The sequence below is a fragment of the Chrysemys picta genome, chromosome 1 (genome assembly GCF_011386835.1).
Source record: "Chrysemys picta bellii isolate R12L10 chromosome 1, ASM1138683v2, whole genome shotgun sequence".
NCBI lineage: Eukaryota > Metazoa > Chordata > Testudines > Emydidae > Chrysemys > Chrysemys picta.
In genome coordinates, this window is record NC_088791.1 from 121,154,925 (window position 1) to 121,165,221 (window position 10,297).

General features: G+C 53.0%; 1 protein-coding gene across 1 annotated transcript; it reads right to left on the reverse strand.

Moving 5' to 3' along the window:
- Positions 1–7,054: 7,054 nt before the first annotated feature.
- On the reverse strand, positions 7,055–9,649 carry LOC135975863 (myb/SANT-like DNA-binding domain-containing protein 2). The gene is made up of 2 exons (XM_065568726.1): positions 8,819–9,649; positions 7,055–7,669 (listed from the first exon to the last, which is right to left on the reverse strand). Exons 1-2 carry the CDS (start codon positions 9,357–9,359, stop codon positions 7,167–7,169), a joined length of 1,044 nt encoding a protein of 347 aa, XP_065424798.1. The 5' UTR covers positions 9,360–9,649; the 3' UTR covers positions 7,055–7,166.
- Between the last annotated feature and the right edge of the window lie 648 nt (positions 9,650–10,297).

Below are 10,297 nucleotides of genomic sequence, written 5' to 3' on the forward strand. Positions count from 1 at the left end.
ACAGGGTGGATGGGTGGAATACAGCTCAGAAGAGTTCAAGGAAGAACAAACCCATCAGTGGTGGCTTTTGGGATTGAGTTTCAGAGCCAGCCTGGTTTAGTGTTAATCCTACTATGGATCCTGGGAGATGCACAGGTGGGCCTGCCGCAAACTAGGGTTACCATATTTTAGGGTTACCATACGTCCGGATTTCCCCAGACATGTCCGGCTTTTTGGTGCTCAAATCCCATCCAGGGGGAATTTCCAAAGAGCCGGACATGTCCGGGGAAATAGGGAGGCATAAGCCAGGGTCCGCCCAGCACGATCTGCCGGGTCCGCAGCGCAGCCCAGCTGCCCCAGCTACAATGCTCAGGTGGGGAACTGGGGAGGCTTGGGCCACTGGGGGACCTTTCCTGTGGCCCCGTTGCCCCGCGCAGCTCGGCACCCGGCGCCGTGGGCGCTGTTTCCCGCGGGGACAGACAGGCCGGGGAACGTGCTCGGCGGCAGAAAGGAAGCTGCGGCCGGGGCTGCAGGGACCCACGCTGCCAAGCGTCTGAAGCCCCCAGCAGGCAGAGGATGCCGGGGGAGCGGGGGAGCAGGGCAGGCGGGGGAGCAGGGGCGGCAGGGCGAGTGAGGAGCAGGGGTCACAGAGGCTGCAGGGGCGGGGAGGTGCAGGGGCAGGGCAGGCAGGGGGTGCAGAGGCTGCAGGGGTGGGGGGTGCAGGGGCTGCAGGGCGAGTGGGGAGCAGGGGTCTCAGAGGCTGCAGGGGCGGGGGGGTGCAGGGGCAGGGCAGGCAGGGGGTGCAGAGGCTGCAGGGGTGGGGGGTGGAGGGGCAGCAGGGCGAGTCGGGAGCAGGGGTCACAGAGGCTGCAGGGGCGGGGGGGTGCAGGGACAGGGCAGGCGGGGGATGCAGGGGCTGCAGGGTGAGTGGGGAGCAGGGGTCACAGAGGCTGCAGGGGCGGGGAGGTGCAGGGGCAGGGCAGGCAGGGGGTGCAGGGGCTGCAGGGCGAGTGGGGAGCAGGGGTCTCAGAGGCTGCAGGGGCGGGGGGGTGCAGGGGCAGGGCAGGCGGGGGGTGCAGAGGCTGCAGGGGTGGGGGGTGGAGGGGCAGCAGGGCGAGACGGGAGCAGGGGTCACAGAGGCTGCAGGGGCGGGGGGTGCAGGGGCAGGGCAGGCGGGGGATGCGGGGGATGCAGGGGCTGCAGGGTGAGTGGGGAGCAGGGGTCACAGAGGCTGCAGGGCGAGTGGGGAGCAGGGAAGCACTTAGCAACCCCCAACCAAGATCAGAGCAGGAGGGAGGAGGGGGAATGCAGGATGCTCAGAGGAGTGGGCAGAGTTGGGGCAGGGGTTTTGGGGAAGGGGTGGAGTTGGGGCGGGGCTGGGGCGGAGTTGGGGCAGGGCCAGGACCCCGTGGAGTGTCCTCTTTTTTCAGTGTTGAAATATGGTAACCCTACCATATTTCAACAATCAAATAAGAGGACGGGAGGAGCCCCGCTCCCGTCCTGCCCTAGCCCCGCCCCTGCCCCTTCCACTCCCTCCCACTTCCCGCCCCCCTCAGAACGCCCAACCCTCCCCCCCACTCCTTGTCCCCTGACTGCCCCCTCCTGGGACCCCTGCACCTAACTCCCCCCCGGGACTCCACCCGCTACCTAAGCCTCCCTGCTCCTTGTCCCCTGACTGCCCCCTCCTGAGACCCTCCCCCCATCCTAACTGCCCCCCTAGGATCCTACCCTCTACCTGCCCCCTGACTGCCCCAACCCTTATCCACACCCTCACCCCCAGACAGACACCAGGGACTCCCACGCCCCATCCAACCACTCCACACCCCCTGACACCCCCCCCAAACTCCCGACCCATCTAAACCCCTCTGCTCCCTGTCCCCTGACTGCCCCCTCCTGGAACCCTGCTCCTAACTGCCCTCCAGAACCCCACCCCCTACCTAAGCCTCCCTGTTCCTTGTCCCCTAACTGCTCTCTCCTGAGACCCCCCCCCACCCTAACTGCCCCCCTAGGAACCTACCCCCTACCTGTACCCTGACTGCCCAAAACCTTACACCCCCCAACCCCCAGACAGCCCCCCCCGAACTCCCGACCCATCCAACCCTGCTCCCTGTCTCTTGACTGCCCCCTCCAGAACCTCCCTGCCCCTTCTCTGACCCCCTGGCCCCCTTACCGTGCCGCTCAGAACAGAGTGCTGCAGAGCAGCGCGCTCGGCAGTAGGGGAGGGGGAAGCAGGGGGAGGAACTCCAGACTGCCGGAGGCCCAAGGCAAACGGCCGTCTGGAGAATGCAGGGAGGGGGAGGGAGGGAGAGAGAGGAGGGGAGTGGTCTCAAGTTGCAGGGAGAGGATGGGGAAGTGGAGGAGGGGCTCTGGCTGTCAGAGCCCCGTGCGAGTGGCACGATCCGGACGGCTGCCCTGTCAGCCGTGCGCGCTCTGCATGGGGGGGAAATCCGGACATTTACAAATTCCCCCCGGACGCTATTTTTAACTCAAAAAAGCCGGACATGTCCGGCAGAATCCGGACAAATGGTAACCCTACCCCAAACCAAAGTCCCCCCCTTGGCAATTGTGGGGGAGGAACCATTCAGCCCTGCTGGCAAATGATTACAGGGGACAACAAATGAGAAAAAGGGGCCAGGTGTGAAGGTCATAGGGCCAAAATGAGGAATCCAGAGGGGACACTAAGCAGAGAACCCCAGACAGTGCCCACAGCTCCTCAAAGGATTCAGTGGATGCTGTCCATAGGCACTTTGCCCAGAGACGTCATACAATGAGGGAAACAGAAATAGGCCCCACAGATACAGAGTTCTCCCATCCCCATCAAGCTTCTTCCACTTGGTCAGGTGGATGGCCTTCTTGGCCAGCACCAGGAGGAGGCTGACAAGGAGGTCTCGTGAATTGATGGGGACACAGATGGGTGTGCAGATAAGGAGGTGTGGGGAAAAATGCAGCCAGAATGTCAGCAGGAGGTTCTAGAACTGGAGGGGGCAGCCTGACTTGTTGTACATAGATGTGTAGCAAGTTGTTCCCCTGTTGTAGAAGGGGCAAATGTTGGGGGAACATTAAACTGCACCAACCACACGCCTGGTGGCTTAGTATTAAGGGGGGAGTACCACAGAATGGGTCTGAGTAAATCCTTCATCTCTCCCACATGCCATAACAACTTTTCCTGCATTTTAAGGGATAATATCCCACAAACCTGCATCCAAGAAAGAACCGCTTAAAAGCATTTGCTCAAATAAAGTATATGTTTTAAAGTTATATTCATGTAATGCACGATACAGTGTGATACAAATATATGATTGCATATCTTGAATAAAAGCCCTTTGTATCCCTTACAAACACTGTTCTGTATTTTTCTTGCAGTTGCCTTTTGTATTCCTTTGTGCATGTTCATTATTTCCTGCATGTGTTATAAATTCCAGTAGAGTGCAGCCTAATCACACAGGAATCATTTTATGATGAATATATCCTTCAGTGAAAGGAAAGACCCTTGAGCCTTCCATTTCATTTAAGTTAGAGCAGAGGTTCCCAGGCTATGGTCCATGAGAACTATTAGTCCATGGGTCACTTGGTTGTGGTCTGTGGAGAGCTGGCTGGTCATAAGGTTAGCTTTCCTCCTTTTTCCATTTGCTAAGCTGCTTTAAAAGATATGGAGAAATAAAAACTAATTTCCTAGTATTATTTTTCCCATGCAAGCAATGGCTTTATATGCCACAGGCATGTTATGTTGTCAGGAATGGGAGTCTCCATAAGATGATCTCTTTATTAAGCTCTGGAAAAGTTTGAGAACCCCTGAGTTAGGGATTAGGGACTTAGTTTGGAATGACAAAACTTCCATTGAATTAATTGGGGCAAAATTCCACCCGTAGGCTATACACTGCTAAATCCTTTTTGAGAAGTGCCATGTAAGACAAATTCTGCCTTAGTCTGCGTTGGTGAGTTAGGAAATGGGAAGAGGACCTAGGGAGCTTATTACCCCCGAATGCACCTAGCAGAAACAAAGTAAGATACCAGCCTATGATCACGGGTACCACCAATGTCCCATTTCATGAGCACAACTAATTTATTTGCACTCCCTATTAGCTTTGTACTTTTTATTTTATTTTATCATTTTAAGTGACTTCGGTGCTACTGAGATGGGCTACAAGGTCAGTCCTGGAGACTTAAGTCCTCTAACCACAGAGCTGGAGCAGCACAAGCAGTAGCACTGCAAGCTTCCCTCAGATTAGCTTGTTGATGTGCCTTAGGCTATGTCTACACTCAGACTGCTACAGTGGCACAGCTGCAGCTGTACCGCTGTAGTGCTTCAGTGTACACAGGGCCGAATTAAGGCAGGGGCTTAAGGGGCTGCAGCCCAGGGCCCCAGCTCAAGGGGGGCCCCGCAAAAATAAATCACAGGCAGCGATCTCCGGGCCGCTAAAAGGGACGCTCAGGCTGCCTGTCTTAGCCCCACGCCACTCCCGGAAGCAGCTGGCTGCTAGCATGTCTCTGCAGCCCCCATCCCCATCCCCGCAGCTCCCATTGGCTGACATCCACTACCCTGATGTAAATTTGGAGTAACACTACCAATTTCAATTAATTTACTCTGGATATACATGGGTGAAAATGGGTGCATCTCTCACCTAAATGTGAAACACTTCCAGTGCATCAGCCCATAAAGATTCTGCTTTTTTAATGGACAGCTGTCCCCAAGGGACTTGACTGAGACCACCAATTCACCCATGGTTATGACTTTTGGTCACACACACTCCCAACCTGGGTTGGATTTGAGCCAGGGACCTAGAGAAATATTCCATAGACGATCCTCAAATGTAGAACAAGTTCTGTCTGGAATTGTACTTCTACTTAGATTGTAAACTCTTTGTTAGCTGTTGTCCGTTCTTTGTAAATAAACAAAATGTGTCAAAGAAATACCTAACACCCATTTCTACTCCTAACTGCAACAGCCCCAGGGCTCCAAATTTTGACTAGTTGCTGGGGTGGGAAAGGGGCAGCTATACAAAACAATGAACATCTTAAACTGCAGTATCACTCACTTTCTATCTCACCCTTCCCGTGTGACTCCTTAGGTACCATCGCTGTCCAGGAAGGCAGGTGGTGTATTCCTTGCTTCATGCAGGCTGTTATATGATGGGTGGTCTCTTGCTCATGAACTGGAGAATATGTATCATTATTCAGCTTCTATGATCTTGCTCTCTCCTGCCTAGGATGACCAGACAGCAAGTGTGAAAAATCGGGACGGGTTTGGGGGTAATAGATGCCTATGTAAGGGTATGTCTACACTACGGGATTAATCCGAATTTAGATAATTCGGATTTGAGAAACAGGTTGTATAAAGTCGAAATGAGTGCGGCCACACTAGCACAGTAATTCGGTGGTGTGCGTCCAAGTACCGGGGCTAGCGTCGATTTCTGCACCGTTGCACTGTGGGTAGCAATTCCATAGCTATCCCATAGTTCCCGCAGTCTCCCGCGCCCATTGGGATTGTGGGTTAAGATCCCAGTGCCTGATGGGACAAAAAACATCGTCGCAGGTGGTTCTGGGTACAGCCTCACTTCCTCCCTCCCTCCCTCCCTGCATGAAAGCAACGGACGGCAGGCAACCATTTTCGCGCCTTTTTTCCTGGGTGGGTGAACACTGCAGACTCCATACCACGGCAAGCATGGAGCCCGCTGAGGTCAAGACAGCACTCATGAATATTGTAAACACCTCGCGCGTTCTCGTGGAGTTTATGCTCAGCCAGGACCAGAAAAACGAGGAGAGGAGGCAGCGGCGGCGGCAGCGCAGCGACAAGCATGATGAGGACATGGACACGGACACGGACACAGAATTCAGTGAAACCACAGGCCTCGGTGCTTTGGAGATCATGTTGTTAATGGGGCAGATTCTATCCATGGAACGCCGATTCTGGGCAAGGGAAACAAGCACAGACTGGTGGGACCGCATAGTGTTGCAGGTCTGGGACGATTCCCAGTGGCTGCGGAACTTTCGCATGCATAAGGGCACTTTCATGGAACTTTGTGACTTGCTGTCCCCTGCCCTGAAACGCCAGAATACCAAGATGAGAGCAGCCCTCACAGTTGAGAAGCGCGTGGCGATAGCCCTGTGGAAGCTTGCAACGCCAGACAGCTACCGGTCAGTCAGGAATCAATTTGGAGTGGGCAAATCTACTGTGGGGGCTGCTGTGATGCAAGTAGCCAAAGCAATCACTCAGGTGCTGCTACGAAAGTTAGTGACTCTGGGAAATGTGCAGGCTATAGTGGATGGTTTTGCTGCAATGGGATTCCCTAACTGTGGTGGGGCGATAGATGGAACCCATATCCCTATCTTGGCACCGGAGCACCAAGCCACCAAGTACATAAACCGCAAGGGGTACTTTTCAATGGTGCTGCAAGCACTTGTGGATCACAAGGGACGTTTCACCAACATCAACGCGTGCTGGGCGGGAAGGGTTCATGACGCTCGCGTCTTCAGGAACACTACTCTGTTTAAAGGGCTGCAGCAAGGGACTTACTTTCCGGACCAGAAAATAACCGTTGGGGATGTTGAAATGCCCATAGTTATTCTTGGGGACCCAGCCTACCCCTTAATGCCATGGCTTATGAAGCCATACACAGGCAGCCTGGACAGGAGTCAGGAGCTGTTTAACTACAGGCTAAGCAAGTGCAGAATGGTGGTAGAATGTGCATTTGGCCGTTTAAAAGGCCGCTGGAGATCATTATTGACTCGCTCTGACCTCAGCCAAAGAAATCTCCCCATTGTTATTTCTGCTTGCTGTGTGCTCCACAATCTCTGTGAAAGTAAGGGGGAGACCTTTATGGCGGGGTGGGAGGCTGAGGCAAATCGCCTGGCTGCTGATTACGCGCAGCCAGACACCAGGGCGATTAGAAGATCACACCAGGAAGCGCTGTGCATCAGAGAAGCTTTGAAAACCAGTTTCATGGCTGGCCAGGCTACCGTGTGAAATATCTGTTTGTTTCTCCTTCATGAAAACCCTCCCCCTTTACTGACTGATTTTCTGTAAGGAACCCACCCTGCCCCTTCCCCCAGCTTTCTTTCAAACCAAATAAAGTCACTATCATTTAAAAATCATTTATTCTTTATTAATAGATTAGAAAAAGAGGGAGGGAACCCGGGTGGTATTTGGGAGGAGGATTGCTGGGAAGGAAAAAGCCACAAAGAAAAGGTTAAAAAAATGACAGCCTTTTGCTTGGGCTGTCTACTGGGGTGGAATGGGAAGGTGTACGGAGCCTCCCCCCCCCCCCCCCCCGCGTTCTTACACGTCTGGGTGAGGAGGATACGGAACATGGGGAGGGGGGAGGGTGGAACAGGGGCTGAAGCGGCAGTCTGTTTTCCAGCAGCCGTTCCTGAACCTCCACCAGATGCCGGAGCAGCCCCAGCATTGCATCCTTCATCCTCTGGTCTTCCTGCCGCCATCTCTCATCTCGATCGTCTCTCCTCTCCTCACGTTGGTCCCTCCTCTCCTCACGTTGGTCCCTCCTGTCCTCACGTTCACTGACTTCTTTCCTATACTTTGAAACTGTTTCCTTCCACTCATTCAGATGAGCTCTGTCACTCCTGCTGGATTGCATAATTTCAGAAAACATCTCGTCTCGCGTCTTCTTCTTACGACGCCTTATCTGTGATAACCTTCGGGATGGAGGAGGGAGGCTTGAGGAATTTGCAGCTGCTGTAGGGAGGGGAAAAAAGAGAGAATTGTTTTAAAAGCTACATTTTGCAGAACAATGCTTATACTCTTTCATGGTGACCAACACTGTTCACATTACATAGCACATGTGATTTCTGTGCAAGGTCGCATTTTGCCTCTTAATGCTGAGTGCCTGTGGCTTTGCTGCTAGAGATCACAGGTCTGGGCAACAGAATTCGGCTTGCATGCGGCCATGGTAAGCTTCTGCGCCGTGCTTTCCCACATACCAAGCATAGCTTGTAGAGTGCTGCAGAAGCCTGGCCAATCTCAGCCAGTTGGGGGGGGGGGACAGTGTGGTGGGGCTTGTCTGGGCCCCTTCAGGCAAGTAGAGTGCTGCGGTTTTTCTGTTAACATTCAGCAGCACCAGAAAACAAACTAACCCCCCCCCCCTCGCCATGAATTCTCTGGGATGATCACGGTACCCTTCCCCCCACCGCGTGGCTGGTATCAGGGAAGATCCCTGCAGGCACCAAACTACCCCCCCCCCCGCCGCCGACCCCCCCCCCCTCGCCATGAATTCTCTGGGATGATCACGGTACCCTCCCCCCACCGCGTGGCTGGTAACAGGGAAGATCCCTGCTAGCCAAACGCGAAAAACTCAGGGCCAATTTCCCATCTGCGCTTGGCTAACTGCAGGGAAGGATTTATTTTCCGCCACAGGCAAACAGCCCAGTAGGAACGGCCACCTCTGTCCCCTTAATTAAGTTCCCGTATTTCAACCAGGTTACCAGGAGTGATATCACTCTCCTGAGGATTACACAACAAGATAAAGAACGGATGTTGCTTGAATGCCAGCAAACACCGGGACCATACGCTGCCAGGCTTTGTCAGGCAATGATACCAGATTACTTGCTGCAAGCATGGCGTGGTCAAGTGTCCTACCATGGAGGAGGGAATAAAGATGCACTGCCCAGAAACCTTCTGGCAAGGCTTTCGGAGTACCTCCAGGAGAGCTTCATTGAGATGTCCCTGGAGGATTTCCGCTCCATCCCCAGACACGTTAACAGACTTTTCCAGTAGCTACAGACTTTTCCAGTAGCTGAACTGACCGCGAATGCAAAGTCAGGCAAAGTAATCATTAAAAACCGTTTGCTTTTAAAACAAGTTTTATATTTTAAAAGGTAAACTCACCTGAGGTCCCTTCCATGGGGTCAGAGTCTTGGGTACTGGCTTGGGAGGCTTGGGAGGGTACTTCAGTCGGGGTAATAAAAAGATCCTGGCTGTTGGGGAGAAGGGAGTGCTGTGTGCTCTCTGCAAGCTCATCCTCCTCCTCCTCCTCCTCCTCTACCCCATCGGCAGAATCCTCAGGCGTCGAGACTATCCCCGACCCAGAATCCACGAACAAAGGTGGGGTAGTGGTGGCAGCCCCCCCTAGAATTGCATGCAGCTCGGCGTAGTAGCGGCATGTCCGCGGCTCTGACCCGGAGCGACCGTTTGCCTCCTTTGTTTTTTGATAGGCTTGTCTGAGCTCCTTGACCTTCACGCGGCACTGCTCAGAGTCCCTATTGTGGCCTCTCTCCATCATGCCCTTGGAAATTTTTTCAAAAGTTTTTGCATTTCGTCTTTTAGAACGAAGTTCTGCAAGCACTGAATCCTCTCCCCATACAGCGATCAGATCCAGTACCTCCCTCACGGTCCATGCTGGTGCTCTTTTTCGATTATCAGCCTGCATGGTTACCTGTGCTGATGAGGTATCTGTGGTCACCTGTGCTCTCCACGCTGGGCAAACAGGAAATGAAGTTCAAATGTTCGCGGGGCTTTTCCTGTCTACCTGGCCAGTGCATCCGAGTTCAGATTGCTGTCCAGAGCGGTCACAATGATGCACTGTGGGATAGCTCCCGGAGGCCAATACCATCGAATTGCGGCCACACTAACCCTAATTCGAATTGCTAAAATCGATTTTGGCGCTACTCCGCTCGTTGGGGTGGAGTACAGAAATCGATTTAAAGGCCCTTTACATCGAAATAAATAGCGTCGTTGTGTGGACGGTTACAGGGTTAATTCGAATTAAAGCTGATAAATCCGAATTAAAGTCGTAGTGTAGACCAGGCCTAAGACAAAGCCCCACATATCGGGACTGTCCCTATAAAATCAGGACATCTGGTCACCCTACTCCTGCCCTATGCTTGCTCTTCCTGTCTGGCTTCCCCTGTTTATTTGTGGCTCACTATTTAAACCCATGTAGTTTCCATTATTCTGGGATTCGGGTAACTTTCCATTGCTCCTACTTCCCTCCTCCCTTTGGAAGGGTAAACTAGACTGGATTTCCAAGGCTTGAACTGCTTTTTAGCATAACCTGTGTGAAGGCTAAGTACTGTCATGAACCTCAACTATTTCCCATTGTATTTGTCTGGTGTGTACCTGCTAGACGCTCTGTCAGATGTGGTGGATCCACATACATACAGACACTAATGGCAAAGCAGTTTTTCATAATACAACTTCACAAAATCAATCAGAATTCATAAGATGTATAGCTATAGCCCCAAATCATCAAACAATGAGCCCTGGCCTGTAGACATCACTACAATAATAAATCATAAAATAATATTAATCAACAAGGCCAGATTCTGATCTCACTTTCACTGGTATGAATCAGGAGTAACACCAATG